We start from the raw sequence: 19,546 nt of genomic DNA on the forward strand, positions 1-19,546 counted from the left end.
CACTATCAGAAGACTGGTCAGCTCCGGAACTGAGTATTTCCTGACACCTGGTGCTGCCTCTGTCACTGAGAACAGATAATCCGTGGGGGTACAAGGTGTCGGACCCTGGCCGATCAGACATTTATGACCTATCCTAAGGATAGGCCATCAGTGTTAAGGGTGCTTTACACGCTGCAACATCGCTACCGATATATCGTCGGGGTCACGTCATTAGTGATGCACATCCGGCGCCGGTAGCGACATCACAACGTGTGACACCAAGGAGCGACGATCAACGATCACAAAATCGTTCAAAAACGGAGATTGTTGACACGTCGCTCCTTTCCTTAATATCGCTGCTGCCACAGGTCCGATGTTGTTCGTCGTTCCTGCAGCATCACACATCGCTGTGTGTGACACCGCAGGAACGACGAACATCTCCTTACCTGCGTCCACGAGCAATGAGGACTAAAGGAGGTGGGCGGGATTGTTATATCCCGCTCATCTCCGCCCCTCCGCTTCTATTGGCCGGCTGCTTAGTGACGCCGCAGTGACGTCGCTATGACGCCGAACGCACCTCCCCCTTGAGGGAGGCATTATTCGGCGGTCACAGCAACGTCGCTGACAAGGTATGTGCTTGTGATGCTGCCGTAGTGATAATGTTCGCTATGGCAGCGAGCACCAAATGTCGCTTGTACGACGGGGGCGGGTGCTATCGCGCTCGACATCGCTAGCTATCGCTAGCGATGTCGAAGCGTGTAAAGCACCCTTTAAAGTAGTGGACAACCCCTATAATGCCCCAATGCGCACGGCAGATCAAAGTATTGTAGTGCACCTGCGCATGATCTCAAAGCTGGCTAGTGTGGGTGACATAGGATGCATCATGCACGCCGCTGCCCCCCATTTGACTCACCTACACCGGAGCGACCTCCTAGGTGAGTATTTTAAAGTGTTTTTTATGTTCTACACAGCGGCCTGAGCTCTTATATACAGCATGTTAGAATGCTGTATATAAGAGCCCACTGGTGGTGGCCGCAGCTAAGGAAAGGAAAAACTCCTCTAAAAAGTTCCCAAAGCTGAAGTGTTTTCTGAAGTGGTTTCCACTACAAAACACATTTTTGACTGCCTCAAAATGTGTGCACGTACAGTAGCTTAACAAGTCAGCCTTCGTTATTCACCCATCAGATGCTGTTCTTGCACGTATGTCATATCTACCTGTTGGGGGATATCAACCAACAGTTATTGTAATAAGGTTATTTTGTTACTGTATTTGTGGGTCTGCTGCATGATTGATGGTGAACATGGTGAAGTGATGTGCAAATGTGGGAATCCATAGGTATTTGGGGATGGGAGAGTTTGCCCCATAGGTACAATGAGCTGGGTTCTCGGGAAGCACTGGGTTGAGGCGCCAGTGTATTAGATGGGATAAAGCTAAATATGTTTTGGCAGCATGTGGTTTGGTAATGTTGCCCCAAGTTTAAATTGGGAGGTTGCATAGACGTAATGTCCCAGGCAGAAAATGATTATTCACCTGTAACGAGAGGACAGGTCGCCCCCATCTTGGGAAGTAAGGTACCACAGCAAATGACTGTGGGGAAGAGAACAGTGGCTGAGTGGAGGCCAGAAAACAGAGTAGGATGGACTGCTTCTAGGCTATAGGGGTGACATATACCACCAACGAACTTGGAATGAGAGAGCAGGGTTTTCTATCATAGTTCAGAGGAGGCCGGAGTGAAATAAAACCCGCTGAGGAGAGTCCTGGTGAGTGATGGGTCTGGAGGACTGGCACATGGTGAGAAGCCTGTGCACAGTACGTGGGAGGGTAGCAGGGCCCAGGTCATTTATCCACCATTGCTTTTCTGGACAAAACTGCAGGGGAGGACTGACAAGTAACACATGGATGTGATTGTGGTAGACCGCTCCCCAGGGACCTGACACTCTAAAGATGCTCATGTCATTATTCATTGACAGACTATTCCCTGACAGAAATGGGGATAATAGTAATAATAATATTTATTCATTTATATAGCGCTGTTAATTCCACAGCACTATACATACATTAGCAACACTGTCCCCATTGGGGCTCACAATCTACGTTCCCTATGAGTATGTTTTTTGGAGTGTGGGAGGAAACCGGAGAACACAGTGGAAACCCATGCAAACACGGGGAGAACATACAAACTCCTTGCAGATGGTGTCCTTGGTGGGATTTGAACTCAGGACCCCAGCGATGCAAAACTGCAGTGCTAACCACTGAGCCACCATGCCGCCCGGAATGGCTACATTTTTGGTGTGATTGGTGACGGTACACTACATGCCTTACACCTCTATGCCTGGAATTACTCTTTACATACAGTATTTTCACCAGTGGTGTACACGTCCTTATATAATTACACATGCATTTCAGATGAGTAGATATTTAGAGTGGCTGTGATACAATACTGAGGTGTCTCACGGCGGACAGTGGATTACTTATAGATTGTTTATGTCCTTTTTTTATTGCAGGTTCTCACCAAGGACTCTGTGACCATCATGGTGGACGCTGTGGTCTTCTACCGTATCTTCAATCCAATTGTTACAGTAGTTAAAGTGGACAATGCCAATCAGGCCACTCAGATGCTGGCACAGACCACACTGAGAAATATGTTGGGCACCAAAAGCCTGACAGAGATTTTAGTCGATCGTGAAGAAATGGCTGATCATATGAGTGTAAGTCAAGGGAAACACCACTGAAAGGGATAATATTATGGGACTCCATTGAAGGCAATAACATTTTCATGGGAGTCCACTGAAAATTCTCATGGGATTGCACATAACTCCAGTATTATAATACTTTGTGACGCTCACAGGGATGCAGTAGTTGCTTGGTCGGATTCTCACAGTGAAAAGCTGCCGTTGCTGTCCCTGTGCCTGCCTATGACATTGTACTATCCCTTGGGTCTGATTTTTTCACCATTTTGTTAATCAGGGAAATAAAATGATCAGTATGTCACTGCTGGGAACTGAAAGCCACAAATGACCAACCTACTGCTGGTCACTAGAGTCCCTCACCACCCTAGATAGGTTCCACACCTATGCGTCGAGCCAGATATCTGACCCTAGGTATCCATAGTGCTGGGCCCTAAATTGGAACGGGTGGAATGAGCTCTTCGCCAACCCGACTAACCACTATAGACGAATACAAGAAGGACACGTAGGAGGAAAATGCATGAACTACTTATCCACGGATGACTCAGGGAGAAGTTCAGGAACGTTTCAGCACTGATACTACAGAGGAGCACAAGCCACCTGCTTGCAACCAGAGCTTCAATGAGCTGAATAATACCACAAGCAAAAGTCTAGGGAAGATGGGAGTATTTAAGCACAAGGGGAATACCGATAATCAGCAGCTGGACCGAAGGAAGGTTCTGCTGGGTCCTAAAGGGTAAGAGATGAAAACCAAACAGGAAAGCTATCTAGTATAATGAATACTTACAGCAGGACCAATGGAAAGTCAGGGAGCTGTGACCTTCTATTGTCAGAAACCACATGACTATTTGTCACTCGCAACACATGCACTTTTGAGTGTGCTATATAGAAAGTGGAAGTTATCTGCAATTTGCAAGTTTTGATTGCAGTTAGGTTTACAGGGGATGCAAAATAAGGTTAAAGGACTCTTGCCTGTACCCATCTATACAGTCTCCACATGCTGCGCAGTGAGAATGACTCCATAAATAAAACGAAACAGGCCACAATTTAAATTTGGAGGCATATGCAGACGGGAACACTATGGTAGTCATATTACACCTGTCTACATGAGCTTTTCAATTAGTATATCTACCCACAGCATAGGATAATAAATACTAAAAATATGGATTCTGCCATATAAAATTACGCTTACGGACAAAAGTATTGGGACGCCTACACATCACACCTACAGGAGGTTTTATGATCTCCCATGCTGAAGCCATGGGTATTAATATGGAGTTGCTTTTCAATTTGTAGTTATAACATCTTCCACTCTTCAGGGAAGACTTTCTACAAGATTTTTAAGGTGTTAATAGGATTTTTAGCCCATGTTTTGGAGGAGAGGCCCTAGCTCTGATTCTCCATTCTAGTTCATAGCACACAGAATACTTTTCCCTTGCGCTGTGTGCAGGCAGTGGTTAATGATCACACACAGTTTCAGTGTGGCTAATTATTACACCGATGATTACTGTGATCTTGGAGAGTGGAGGTGTGATAATGTCAGCCAGGCATAAAGGTGCATAATGCTTTAAAGGCTATTTACATCTTCGCACAGTTGTTTTTTTCAATTGTTAATTTGCTAAATGCAAAGTTAAGCAATGTTCTAAATAAACAATTAAACATATTCCACCGTTTCTCATCTCTGCTTCTACTTCCTTATTTCAGTTTTAGGCTATGTGTGCATGCTGCGTTTTTTTGACGCTGCGTTTTTGTGCGTTTTTGGCCGTTAAAAACGCACAAAAACGCACCCGCGTCGAAAAAACGCGCCAAAGAACGCATGCGTTTTTACCGCAATTTGGTGCGTTTTTGGCTGCGTTTTACTGCGTTTTTGATCTCTGCGTTTTTCCAATGCATTGCAAGGGTGGAAAACACAGAAAAACGCAGGAAAGAATTGACATGTCCATTTTTTTTTCTTAAGCTCAAAAACGCAGCTTAAAAAAACAGTTGTGTGTGGACAGCAAAAATGAAAACTCATACACTTTGCTGGGGAAGCAAAGTCATGCAGTTTTGAGGCCAAAAATGCACCCGAAAAACACGCAAAAACGCCGCGAAAAACGCACTGTGCGCACATAGCCTTAGAGATAGCAGGAGGGATGGGAATACACACAGATCTGCTTTAGTGAGGGGAGAAATGTCCCCAAGCCTCTAGGAGAGCAAAGAAAACAAGCTATAGACAAGGAGGAAAGCACATAAACTAGACATAAGTGCTGGATAGAAGCTGTGCTGGTATACAAGGTAATAAACATAGCAGTATCCTGGTTGACAGAGACTTCACATCAGGCCTATATTACTGGGAGAGAAAATCCCACAAGATAAAAATCTGAAACTCAACTCAGACTCCATATTAAATTGTCTGAAATACAGTGTAGCTTGGATTATGAGCATAATTGGTACCGGGAGTGTGCTCTTTAACTAAGTTACTCTTATATCAAAGTGAATTTTCCCATAGGAAATAATTGAAATGCAGACAATTCGTTCCACAACCCAAAAATATTTAGTGTATTTATACAAACATATTACAGTAATATATAATGTACTGTATTCATATAAAATTATTACAGTACACTAATGCAAAATACTGTACAGCGCAGTAAAAAACAAAGCAAATTAAACTGCACAATAGCTTCCAATAGAATTGTTGGTGTGCGGGAGGTACAGTACAAGCAATGTGCTGGATAGCAGAAAGAAAGTACAATACTATATCCACAAATGCAAATTGATAGACATGCTATATAGTATTTAATGTACTGTGCAATGGTATACTGTATACAGAACATATGGACAGAAAGTTACCTCCAGAGCGAGTCAGAACGCGATAAAAGGACGGAACCGGAGGTGTTACACGGTGAATATTTGCTCTTATTGCAGAGCATTGCTCTTAAACCAAGTTAGGCTATGTGTCCACGTTGCTTTTTACCTGCTTTTTACCTGCTTTTTTGCTGCTTTTTCAACTGCAGCGTTTAATGGCAAAATAGATGTGCTCTGCTTTTCAAGCAAAGTCTATGGGAATTTGGGTTTCTTGTGCCCACTATGCAGTTCAAACTGCAGCCATTTTCTGGCAGAAATTTGGGCAAAAACTCTGCTTTGCAGTTCAAAACACAAATGGCAAAAACAATTGACATGTCTATATATATATATATATATATATATAGATATGAATATATATATGGCTATATATATATATATATATATATATATAGACATGTCAATTGTTTTTGCCATTTGGGTTTTGCACTGCAAAGCTGAGTTTTTGTCCAAAGTTCTGCCACAAAAAGGCTGCAGTTTGAACTGCATAGTGCGGACAAGAAACCCAAATTCCCATAGACTTTGCTTGAAAAGCAGAGCACATCTATTTTGCCATTAAACGCTGCAGTTGAAAAAGCAGCAAAAAAGCAGGTAAAAAGCAGGTAAAAAGCAACGTGGACACATAGCCTTACACATTTTTAAAAAGCTTTACTTGTCTTGCAAAACGCTCTCAAACCAAGTTACTCTTAAACCAAGGTTCCACTGTATTTATTTCTCCATTCTAATGATATGTATGAGTTCTGTAATTACTTATATACTTTTGTCATTATTGTTGTATCTGCAGAGAATCTTATACGATGCCACAAAAGAATGGGGAATTAAAGTGGAGCGCGTGGAAATAAAGGATGTGAAGCTGCCATCAACGTTACAGAGAGCAATGGCGGCTGAGGCGGAAGCAGCCCGCGAAGCCAGAGCAAAGGTATCAGATGTCATTTATTTCATGACTTTGAATTAGTCACAATTAGGACTGGCATCATCACATCCAACATAACGATGGTCATCAGTCAGAGGAAGATGAAAGTGTCAAGTACTGTACAGTCATTCATTCATTTTATTCATTTATATAGCGTTATTAATTCCACAGCGCTTTACATACAATGGCAACACTGTCCCCATTGGGGCTCACAATATAAATTCCCTATCTGTATGTCTTTGGAGTGTGGGAGGAAACCGGAGGAAGCCCACGCAAACATGGGGAGAACATACAAACTCCTTGCAGATGCTGTCCTTGGTGGGATTTGAACCCAGGACCCCAGCACTGCAAGACTGCAGTGCTAACCACTGAGCCACCGTGCCGCCCTGTACATCTTGTTTAGCTTAATTTTTCCTAGTATTTTGTGCAAAAACAATTTTTAGCACACATCATCCTACCTACAACAGACAGCGCTGCTGTGCTTGCATCTCCATACCCATCCTCAAGCGACTCTTGATTAAGACCTGGGAGAGTCGAAACGTTGAATTGATTTAATAGTCGCTCCTCTTATTTGTTCAAATAAATATCACTTCTTTTGCAACAGTTGGAGAGTGCAGTGAATTTCTCAGATATACTGTTCCCGGTTCATAGACCTGTTTTCATTGGCACCCCTACAACTATAGACTGAGTGCAGACCATATCCTATCACTACTGCCAGGTCATGGCACTGGATTCATACATTGGCTGTGTGCCAACCATTGCCGCAGCGATAGTATAGAAGCAGGGCGAGTGACCTGGTGCTCCAAAGTACCCATGCTGACAGGGCTGATCTCCCCCATGACTCCAGGCCACACTACCCTACAATCACCGCAAAAATGGCCACCAGACATCACCAGCGCCAAGTGAAAGGAGCTAAAAGACTCACCATCCATATGTTCCCAGATATTGTAGTCTCCTGGTAATTAAAAACGCCCTGGCCAAATGGGAGAAGTGCTAGTCCAAGTAAGGCTATGTCTGCAGGCTGCGTTCTGGTTTGACAACAAAAATTCACCTTCTGGTAGACTCTTGATAAATGTAAACACTGCGTTTGACAAAAAAACTTGGTAAAATGGATGCATTTTCGATGCGTTTTCCCTGCGTTTGGGCTGCGTTTTGGACAGTGCGTTTTTAAATGTGAAAATAAATATGATAGGATAGGATTTGATAGATAACTAGAATACATAGATAGAGGGATAGAAAGAATAGAAAGAATAGATAGCATGACTGCCCACTGACAGAGACAGAGCAATTCGATGAGAATGAACTCTGGTGAACCTCTGACGTCAGTGCTGCGACACAGGCAGCTTCACCCAAGTTCATTCTCATTGCGCGGCTCTGTGTTGCGGCCTCATTTGTGGTCACAGGGGAAGGACTCACCTGTGACTGCAAATCATCTGAGTGACGTCCCGCTGATCGCACAACTCACTTCAGTCACTCGGGCGACTTGCTGTCACAGGTGGAAGACTCCAGCTGTGGCCATGGGTAACCTGAGTGACATCACCGCTGATAGCAAGACTCACTTCTGTTGCTGCGTGGAGCTTACAGCAAGCGGTTGTGCTCTATGGCTGCTCGCTGTGAGCTTCCAATGTAGCCATGCTGGAAGCGTCGTGGGACCTTGTGTGGATTATGTCGGAACTGGAAGGGTGTTTGGGGGTTAATAAAGTAGTGAAAGAGGGTGTTTTTTGTCTTTTATTCCAAATAAAGGATTTTTTGGGTGTATTTGTTTATTTACTTTCACTTACAAATTAATCATGGAGGGTGTTTCATAGATGCCTGCCATGATTAACCTAGGACTTAGTGGCAGCTATGGGCTGCCTTTAACTCCTTATTACCTCGATTGCCACCACACCAGGGTAATCGGGATGATTGTCACATCTAATGGATGCGGCAATTCCGGGCGGCTGCTGGCTGATATATTTAGGCTTAGGGCAGCCTAAAAACGATAGGCCTCCCCTGTCTGAGAATACCAGCCAGAAGCTGCGAGGCTTTATCTTGGCTGGGTATCAATTGGGGGGACCGCACATATTTTTTTTTAATAATTTATTTTACTGCACAATATAGACTCGCTGACCGGCGGCTGTGATTGGTTGCAGTGAGACAGCTGTCACTCAGCATGGGGGCGCATCTGACTGCAACCAATCATAGGCGCCGGTGGGCCGCGGAAGCAGTGAGTATGAGATGAGCCTAATGAGTGGCCGGCACTTTCAGAAGCAGAAGAAGCTGCTGGAGCAGTGTGACCGCCGCATCGGTGATCGGTGAGTATGAAGGAGGGAGAGAGGGGGGGTGAGGTAGAGACCAACAGAGAGAGAGAGAGACCAAGGCCAACAGAGAGGGAGAGACCGAGAGACTTGCATTTTTGTTGACAAGAATGGATGCAAAATACAACCAAAATGCAATGCAAGCGCACAGCTAAACATTTTGGTTATGTTATGACATACCTCATTCATTTCAATGGGTGGAAAATGTTCACAAAACGCAATGAAGAAGTGACATGCTGCTTTTTTTTACGCAATGATTTTGACAAATATTTTTTAAACAAAACTCTGCCTAAAAAAAAGCAACGTGTGGATGGAAATTTTGACTCATAGAATTTGCTGGGAAAGCAAAACACATGCATTTTGTCATTGACACGGCGCAGTTAAAAACGCAACCAAAATGCAAGAAAAAACGCAACGTGCGCACATAGCCTAAGGGCTCACATGGCTTTTAAGCAACACACTAAAACACTGTGTCTGCAAATTGAGCTTCTGGTTTGGCTTTTATTCCAAGTCATATGGCAATGCTCATTAAAGGGTTGATATTGACTTTAAGGATTTTTACTTCCAGTAGGTGGCACTAGCGTTCAAGTCCTCTTCCTCTATGAAAAGGCAATTTACATATTGTTATGCTCACCGAAGGGCGGCGAGCGTCCGGGGGTGGACCCAATGGACCGTGTACCGGACTCCCTTGAGGATGTGACCAGCAGCGAAGCCCATACAAAGACTGTGCGGCGCTTCCAACAAAAGGCCTAAAAGCATGGCGGCCAGGGACCAGAGGGGGCAGTCTCTTACGGATGGATATAGTAACAACGTCCAGGACTGGAGTCCGAGATATAGTGGCACCAAGTTGGAGGCAGAGAGGACATGGCACCAATGAGTAGGTTTGGACGAGAAGGCACTGTGGTGCAGGCTCAGGTGACGTGACAATCAGGAGATAGCTGAGACGGACGGTACTGCGGTCACGGCACTGACGTGACGGCACACAGGCGATGAAGGTGATGACACTCTAGGACGAGACAGCGGTTAGTAACTTGGAATAGGTACAGGGATGAGACAAAATAACAACTGGGGACCTGAGAACTTGCAACGCGCTACTGGCAACGTTGCTCAGGTGCCTCTTCTTAGGCGAGGCGTACTAAAATACCCTTTAGGTGACCTCTGAGGTCACTTCCAGGTAAAGGGACGCTACCACTTTAAGAAAGGGGGTGACGTGCCCACCGGGGCTTGGGGCGACTCGTTACTGGGCCGCGGTTTTGCTACTGGGACACCGTGGTGGCAGGGCCTGGGTCCGTGACCCCTGCGGTGTCGGTTAGTAAAAAATAAAGGGGATGATGACAGTTTACAGTATTTTTGACGCCACCTGTGGTATGCGGCAAGTTAGGTTCCAGCGCTGCGAGATGGGGGACCTCTGGGGCAGATGGTGACGCAGCTTAGATGGTATAGCTCTCCACAGGTAGAGCTGGGCTCCAGGGCGGATGGGGGTGGTAGTAGTAGTCTAAGATGGCGGGAGTTGCAGGGTGGAAAGCGCAGGCGAATAACGGAGCAACACAGGAATGCAGTCTCAAGGTCTTTACTCAGAGTAGCCGGTTCCAAGGTTACACAAACGTCAGTGACCGCCTTTGGAGTGCCGGGATTCACCGTGATGAGCTCCAGCCGATCCCGGGTAGTTCGGAGGTCGAATCTGGTGCACCTTTCTGAAGTTTTCCCCTTTCCTGGCCGACTCCTGCGCTTGCTTCTCCCTCCTGCTTTGCAACTTCGCTCACCGGAACCTGTATCAGTGCCCTTGAACCCTGTGGGGTGGCATGAAGCTCTATCCCTTGGTCCTTGAGGGTCAACTTCCTGTGAATTTGTGTGCGGTGGTGGCTTCGGTGCGTGCAGTCACCTCAGCCGTTGGTCTTACTGGTAGAGTATGTACAGTTAGGTCCAGAAATATTTGGACAGTGACACAAGTTTTGTTATTTTAGCTGTTTACAAAAACATGTTCAGAAATACAATTATATATATAATATGGGCTGAAAGTGCACACTCCCAGCTGCAATATGAGAGTTTTCACATCCAAATCGGAGAAAGGGTTTAGGAATCATAGCTCTGTAATGCATAGCCTCCTCTTTTTCAAGGGACCAAAAGTAATTGGACAAGGGACTCTAAGGGCTGCAATTAACTCTGAAGGCGTCTCCCTCGTTAACCTGTAATCAGTGAAGTAGTTAAAAGGTCTGGGGTTGATTACAGGTGTGTGGTTTTGCATTTGGAAGCTGTTGCTGTGACCAGACAACATGCGGTCTAAGGAACTCTCAATTGAGGTGAAGCAGAACATCCTGAGGCTGAAAAAAAAGAAAAAATCCATCAGAGAGATAACAGACATGCTTGGAGTAGCAAAATCAACAGTCGGGTACATTCTGAGAAAAAAGGAATTGACTGGTGAGCTTGGGAACTCAAAAAGGCCTGGGCGTCCACGGATGACAACAGTGGTGGATGATCGCCGCATACTTTCTTTGGTGAAGAAGAACCCGTTCACAACATCAACTGAAGTCCAGAACACTCTCAGTGAAGTAGGTGTATCTGTCTTTAAGTCAACAGTAAAGAGAAGACTCCATGAAAGTAAATACAAAGGGTTCACATCTAGATGCAAACCATTCATCAATTCCAAAAATAGACAGGCCAGAGTTAAATTTGCTGAAAAACACCTCATGAAGCCAGCTCAGTTCTGGAAAAGTATTCTATGGACAGATGAGACAAAGATCAACCTGTACCAGAATGATGGGAAGAAAAAAGTTTGGAGAAGAAAGGGAACGGCACATGATCCAAGGCACACCACATCCTCTGTAAAACTGTAAAAAAAAATGGTGGAGGCAACGTGATGGCATGGGCATGCATGGCTTTCAATGGCACTGGGTCACTGGTGTTTATTGATGACATAACAGCAGACAAGAGTAGCCGGATGAATTCTGAAGTGTACCGGGATATACTTTCAGCCCAGATTCAGCCAAATGCCGCAAAGTTGATCGGACGGCGCTTAATAGTACAGATGGACAATGACCCCAAGCATACAGCCAAAGCTACCCAGGAGTTCATGAGTGCAAAAAAGTGGAACATTCTGCAATGGCCATGTCAATCACCAGATCTTAACCCAATTGAGCATGCATTTCACTTGCTCAAATCCAGACTTAAGACGGAAAGACCCACAAACAAGCAAGACCTGAAGGCTGCGGCTGTAAAGGCCTGGCAAAGCATTAAGAAGGAGGAAACCCAGCGTTTGGTGATGTCCATGGGTTCCAGACTTAAGGCAGTGATTGCCTCCAAAGGATTCGCAACAAAATATTGAAAATAAAAATATTTTGTTTGGGTTTGGTTTATTTGTCCAATTACTTTTGACCTCCTAAAATGTGGAGTGTTTGTAAAGAAATGTGTACAATTCCTACAATTTCTATCAGCTATTTTTGTTCAAACCTTCAAATTAAATGTTACAATATGCACTTGAATTCTGTTGTAGAGATTTCATTTCAAATCCAATGTGGTGGTATGCAGAGCCCAACTCGCGAAAATTGTGTCACTGTCCAAATATTTCTGGACCTAACTGTAGGTTCTTCTCCTATAGCCTAGGGACCAGTCCCCGTGTTGCAGCCAAGTCCTTCCACCTGTAGATTATATGTGGAACAAGGCCATGAGAGGTTGACTCCTGTGGTGTCTAGGACCCCTTCAGTCTGTGCCCGGGCCGTGCGGTACCTGCTCCAGGCCGCGGGTCTTAGCTCCTACTGCTCCTCTTTCTCTCCTCCACACTCTACACTGTGTTCCCACTTGTACTATTCCCACTCCTAAGACTCCACCCCCCCTGCCCTGGCTTCGGGTATAATCACGCCCTTACCATGTGTGATGAGGTGTTTCTGAGCCTGGTTGTTGTGCTTTGTGTGAACTGGTGTTGACCGCCTCCTTACCCAAGATGGAATACCACACCTCTGGCTGAGGTGCAGTACCTCTGTGGCGACTAAAGCCTCAGGAGCACCACAGGGCCATGGCCACGCGTGCACCCCATGATCACTTACTGAAGACTTGCGTGTGGCCTGGAAGCAAGAAGAAGCTGCAGCAGACTCTGGAGAAGAGCGCATGACACGGGAATGTGAGAAGACCATGGCAGGACCTGAATCAGGAGAGGAGGCTACAGAGCCGTGGGGCAGGTGAGAGGAAGGACGCCACCGCCTGAGGCTGGGAGCGTGAACATGTGTGGGAGCCATGCTGGAACCGAGCAGGTGAGAAGAGGAGCACCCCCCCGGGACCTGGTGGGGATGGGTGCTACACATATTTAGGCGGGCTTTGCACACTACGACATCGCAAGCCGATGCTGCGGTGCCGAGTGCGATAGTCCCCGCCCCCGTCGCAGCAGCCATATCTTGTGATTGCTGCCGTAGCGAATATTATCGCTACGGCAGCTTCACATGCACTCACTTGCCCTGCGACGTCGCTCTGGCCGGCGAACCACCTCCTTCCTAAGGGGGCGGGTCGTGCGATGTCACACGGCAGGCGGCCAATAGAAGCGGAGGGGCGGAGATGAGCGGGACGTAAACATCCTGCCCACCACGTCCTTCCGCATAGACGCGGTGACACAGGTAGGAGATGTTCCTCGCTCCTGCGGCTTCTCACACAGCGATGTATGCTGCCGCAGGAACGAGGAACATCCTACCTGTCGCTGCTGCCAAATTATGGAAATGTCGGACCCTACACCGATGATACGATAACAACACTTTTGCGCTCGTTAATCGTATCAAAAAGGATTTACACACTACGATATCGACTGCGACGCCGGATGTGCGTCACTTTTGATTTGACCCCACCGATATCGCACCTGCGATGTCGTAGTGTGCAAAGCCCGCCTTAGTTTTCCAGGAGAGCATTGCATAGCTCATAAGCCTCCTCACATAGGCATGTCAGTTTCCGCAAGGAGTTAAGTTACCCCTTAGATCTTAGTCAGATGCCTCTCATACACCCAAATGAGATCGCATTATTTGCACTGACAAGGGGCAACACTCTGAAAAACCGTGTCTGCAATTTTAGATTCTGTTGTGGATTTTATCCTAAGTCAAGTGTTTTGAATTGTCACGGAGTCGATATTGACTTTTAGGACTGCTATCTCCAATAGGTGGCACTAGAGTTTAAACTTTAAAGCATCGCTGAAATGGGGTTGCTAGTTTTTTTTTTGTGTTTTTTTTTTGTGGGGGTGAGGTTTAGTGCGGAGTGGTGCTTTAAATCTAAAGCGGGCTTTACACGCTGCGATCTCGCTAGCGAGATCGCAAGCGATTGTACCCGCCCCCGTCGGTTGTGCGACACTGACAAATCACTGCCCATCGCTCACAACCTTACTTACCCCCGTCACACGGACTTACCTGCCCTGTGACGTCGCTGTGGCCGGCGAACCGCCTCCTTTCTATGGGGGCGGGTCGTGCGGCATCACAGCGACTTCACATGGCAGCCGTCCAATAGAAGCGGAGCGGTGGAGATGAGCGGGACTTAAACATCCCGCCCAGCTCCTTCCTTCCGCATTGCCGGTGGAGGCAGGTAAGGAGATGTTCCTCGCTCCTGCGGTGTCACACACAGCGATGTGTGCTGCCGCAGGAACGAGGAACAACATTGCTAATGAGAGGTAAACGATTTTTTGTTTTAAGGCGACTTCTCCACGGCAAACGATTTTTGCCGCTTTTGCGATCATTTTACACATAACTGTTACACGCTACGATATCGTTAATGTTGCCGGATGTGCGTCACAAACAACGTGACCCCGACGATAAATCATTAATGATATCGTAGCGTGTAAAGCCCGCTTAAGTCCTCCTCTTTTATACTTACCTTCTATCGACTTCATCCTTTTTCAGTGCTGCTCCAGTCCCGCAGCGCCATCTTGTGCCCGTAATTTCTGATTGGCTGAAAGTCAAAAGTTGCATCACAAGTGCTCAATGCATCTCTATGAGCGTCAGATCAAGGGCAGAATGAGGTTCCCATAGGCTTGTATTGATTTGTGTCCTCCTGCACTCCATGAAACACTGTGCACTAATCGCCAGGGACCGATGACTGGAAACATATGAAGACTGTGGCAGGTGTGTTTAACACGGGGAGGGGTAGGAGTCTTAAGCTGGCTTTACACGCTGCAATGTATCTTACGATGCGTCGGCGGGGTCACGTCGTAAGTGACGCACATCCGGCATCGTAAGGTACATTGCAGTGTGTGACAGATACGTGCAATTCCGATTGAACGGTAAAACGTTCATCGCACGCACGTTGTTCATTCCTCATGGATTGAACGTCAGATTGTTCATCGCAGTGTGTGACACCCCGGGAACGATGAACAGATCTTACCTGCGTCCTGCGGCTCCCGGCCGGTAATGCGGAAGGAAGGAGGTGGGCGGGATGTTTACGTCCCGCTCAGCTCCGTCCCTCCGCATCTATTGGCCACCTGCCGCGTGACGTCGATGTGACGCCGAACATCCCTCCCACTCCAGGAAGTGGACATTTACCGCCCACATCGAGGTCGTATGGAAGGTAAGTACGTGTGACGGGGGTTAATCGTTTGTGTGGCACATTCAACAAATTGAACGTGCCGCACATACGATGGGGGCGTTGCAAATCGCATACAATATCGTATGCGAAATTGCAACGTGTATAGCTGGCTTTAGATTTACAGCACCACTCCAGCTGTGAAATAAAAATAAACACTAGAGTGCTGCTTTAAGTCCTCTTTTTCCCTGAAGAAGCAATTTTACGTATTAGCTATGAGAAGTGTTAGGTTCCTGTTTTGAACCTCCATTAATACAGATATGTTTTCCTGACACCAAGCAGAGATTTGGAGACAGCTAATATGGGGGGGTCTATCTGCCCAGCAATAAATTACACTATTAGATGCTTCTTGTTTAAATGAACCCAGTTGAGGTACACCAGAGAAAGTGGAAAGTTAGTTTTCACAAACCTAGTTGAACCCAGTCGACAGAACTCATGTCAGCATTTCTGATGATTGTTTTTGTACTTAAACAGTGCAAATTGTTTTTATGACTTATTGGAGGTCAATCACCTGTAATTGAACTCCAAATGTTGTAAATGATATCATTATACTGTGTACAGGATCAGTGCCAGGGAACCGGTCACTACTGCCAAGTAGTTGGTATTGTATGTTCTGCCGGGATAAGACTTCATTATTCTAAAGGTCATCATGAAAACTTAACGGTCATGTGTAGTATTACATCCTCACCCGATACTCATGCATCTAAGAACTAGAATATACAGACAGTCTATGATATGTGTGCCGCCCCAGCAGCGGATCAAACCGCTCGGATCCGGGGGGTAGTGTCCGTTCGTGGCTCGAGGGTCTCTGGACCCGGGGGCTGAGGGGCCACACTTTAAAGTAAAAGGGGATATTTACAGGGGAGTTATAGTTCGTGTCGCCACCTGTGGTGTGCGGTAACTGGGAGTACCGCCGCTGCCGTTGGGTGATGGAATGGGGCAGCAAGGTGTCGTTACCCTCCACGGGTAGGGGCATACCCCGGGAATCTGGATGATGATACTTGGTGCCGTTACGGGGAGATCACTCATGTACTCACTCAGCCAGTAAGCAGACGCTGACAACTGGGTAAACCAAGTTTCTGGCTGCTGCTGCCGCTCAATGGGAGCTCGTCCAGGTCCCGTCCCCTGCAGTGCTGCCTGATGGTCCGTGACCTGCCTCCTGGCACAAAGTTTACCGGTTTGTCTCGAACTTGCCGAGCCCCGCTCCCCACTATTGCTAAGTGTGGGAGCCTGCTCTCAGGGCTCACGCTTGGGATTTTAGTGGGCTGCTTATATGGAAGGCCCTATCCCCCTCGTTGCGCTAGTGCCCCGATTCTGGAGCTGGTGGGAACAGTCCATGAAGGCTCCATTTTCCACAGGTTAATTGCCGGGTTGCCTGAAGCTTCTCACCGACCTACAGTCCGTGTACGCCGCCGTGCCTTCGGTCCAGGACCAGTGATAGGACCAAGCTGCTGACCGTTCTCTTTAACAGGTCCAGGCACCTTGCCTCAATCCCCTGCGACCGGGGTCTGACTCCTCTAGGTCCAGACCACCGTCTGCAACCTAGACAGTTACTCTTGGGAGCCACCGCTCCCTGCCTCCTCCACTTCACTACTCCAGCACGCTACTCTCTCTTCTCCTCTCTGATACTCCTCACCTCCCCTTCCTGACCCCTAGGTTGGCGACCCTATTCCGCTCAAGCCGCCCACTGGTGTGTCTGGTGGGTGTGGTGCTGGGTGTATCTAGGATTTGATTTGCTGTTGTTGCACTGTAAGATGGGGACCCAGAATCAAGAGGGATTTAAATACTGCACTAAAGAGAAAGAGCGTGCAGTACCCTGTGACAACCTGATAGTCCAGGGGCGTCACATATGCAGTAACGGCTATTCCCGTCCTCCCTCTCCCCCTAATTCTGTAGTTGGGGGCACTTCAGATTGTCTAGGCACTACTAATCTTATTTGTTGTCTGACCACAAACACAGACTTCAAAGGAAGTAAATATAACATACATAGCAAAAAACCTTCCTAAAAATATACGTTTATTGATAAATATTAAAATACAATATGAGATGTATTACTAGCCAGGTAGTCACAGATAGCGCCCCGCACAACACCAGTCCCACACAAGGTAATACCAGCCAACCACATTAAACCCTAGTCACCTCCCGCAGAGCTTGATGGACACACCAGGGGGGCGGAGACAGGCAGTTGGACACGCCCACCGAGGAGTTCAGAGGGCCTGAGGCAGGAAACACAGAGTAGTTTGACAGAGAGTCTAGTTTGAGAGCGCAGTGGAGGAGGTCAGGCCTGTAGTACAGGCCTGTGACAGACTGACAGGTGCCTGGGTCGGAGCTCTGGTACCTTGGCTAGGAGGCATACGGTGGCCTAGCCTGCAGGAGCCGGGAAGACGGCTCGGTGGAACCGTGGTGGACCGGGACAGGGTAGTGGCCCGCTGGTACCGACCCGGGGAACCATACTGCCCATCCCCGTTGGGACTTTGTTGATGTTCCCGTTTTAATATGAGCAAGACTGAGAACTTGCAGGCCACACAATAACTTTTGGGCTTGTAAATAATCCCGGACCACCCTTTCAGGTCTTGCAGCCCCCGGGAGGCTGGTTGGAGGAAGGGCCTGCGGCAAAGGAGGCCGAGGTCCCGTCACCATTGCAACCAGTGACTACCCTCCGGGTCAGGGGTCCCCTGGACGTGGGGCCTCTGAGAGACTGCCGGGTAAAGAACTTTGTACCCGGCCCGTTTGGGCAACACCCAAACCCGATTCCTGGACTGGGGAAAAGGGGCGCTGACCTGTTTTTAGAGGCAGAATTAAGGTTCAGGTTTGTTTGGGTGGGCAACTAAAGGACCCGGTTCCGTCCCGTTCCCGGTTTAATAAAAATGTGTTTTTATATGTTTGCAACATTGAAGTAACATGCCTCCCGCAAGGGAAGAAACAAAAGCTTTCATAATTGTAAATATGTTAGTATGCTTGTTCACTGTTTTATCTTTTTCAGTTCAGAAAAATAAATGGTGGTGGTCGGACAGCCCGCGGACGGTCTGTAGTTAACCAAGGGGGGAGTGTGACGCCCTGGACTAGCCAGGTAGTCACAGATAGCGCCCGCACAACACCAGTCCCACACAAGGTAACACCAGCCAACCACATTAAACCCTAGTCACCTCCCGCAGAGCTTGATGGACACACCAGGGGGGCGGAGCCAGGCGGTTGGACACGCCCACCGAGGAGTTCAGAGGGCCTGAGGCAGGAAACACATAGCAGTTTGACAGAGAGTCTAGTTTGAGAGTGCAGTGGAGGAGGTCAGGCCTGTACTACAGGCCTGTGACAGACTGACAGGTGCCTGGGTCGGAGCCCTGGTACCTTGGCTAGGAGGCATACGGTGGCCTAGATTGCAGGAGCCGGGAAGACGGCTCGGTGGAACCGTGGTGGACCGGGACAGGGTAGTGGCCCGCCGGTACCGACCCGGGGAACCGACTCGGAAACCGGAGCACACAGGGGGGGTACTCAGACCCTGAAAGGAGGTCCAGAAGCCACTGGACGGAGTTAATCAACTGATTGCGGTCTGTACTATAGGTCCTTTCCCACCCAAGTCCCGACTGAAGACAACAGCCCACCGAGGGGGATAGAAAGCCACCTCACAGGCAGAGAGATCCCACGGGCCAGCGTTTGCAGGCAAACAGGCTCCTCCGATATATACAAAGCCGGGGAGCGGACTCCCGTCGCTGAAGCGCAGGCAGTCTACACATACATTACATGGTGCAGGAGAAAGGCAAAGACCACCGAACCGGGTGGGGGACCAGACGCAGCCGGCTGCGGGCACCGACCACTATCAACTTTGTTCATCAGAGACTTGTGTGTGTCAATAACAGTGAGTACAACAGTGCCATCCGGCCGCGCACCACCCTGCACCGCTCAGCTACTCTCCCCAACGGGTCCCGGGGCCATCATCCCTGCCCACGGAGGGGTTAACATCTTGCTGCATCACCATCTCCCCCAGGTGCCCCGTAACCGCAGCGGTGGTGTCTACACCTTTACCACATCCCATGGGTTGTGTCACGAACTCAAACAAGGCTCCGGCCGTACACCTACGAGGAAGTGTGTATGAGGAAGTACACACCCATGTTCCTCATACCCGCCTACATCATAGACATAGACAGATCAGTCTATAAATTAGATTTTCTTAATACCAGCAATGTAGATTATACCTGATGAAGGCTTTTGTTAGCTGAAACGCGTTGTCCGTAATTGTCCGTTTTTTATTGAACCTATTAATAAACCCTTGTTCTTGAAGTTTTTGCAA

General features: G+C 47.6%; 1 protein-coding gene across 3 annotated transcripts in view; it reads left to right on the top strand.

Moving 5' to 3' along the window:
• Positions 1 to 19,546, top strand: part of LOC142282989 (stomatin-like) — a 92,763-nt gene that overhangs the window by 71,892 nt on the left and 1,325 nt on the right. For all 3 annotated transcript variants that reach the window (XM_075333072.1, XM_075333076.1, XM_075333077.1), the window contains 2 exons: positions 2,485 to 2,688; positions 6,296 to 6,430. In XM_075333072.1, the coding sequence (XP_075189187.1) occupies positions 2,485 to 2,688; positions 6,296 to 6,430 (339 nt within the window). The remainder of the gene's footprint in view (positions 1 to 2,484; positions 2,689 to 6,295; positions 6,431 to 19,546) is intronic.

This window comes from Anomaloglossus baeobatrachus, chromosome 2 (assembly GCF_048569485.1).
Source record: "Anomaloglossus baeobatrachus isolate aAnoBae1 chromosome 2, aAnoBae1.hap1, whole genome shotgun sequence".
Classification (NCBI taxonomy): Eukaryota; Metazoa; Chordata; class Amphibia; order Anura; family Aromobatidae; genus Anomaloglossus; species Anomaloglossus baeobatrachus.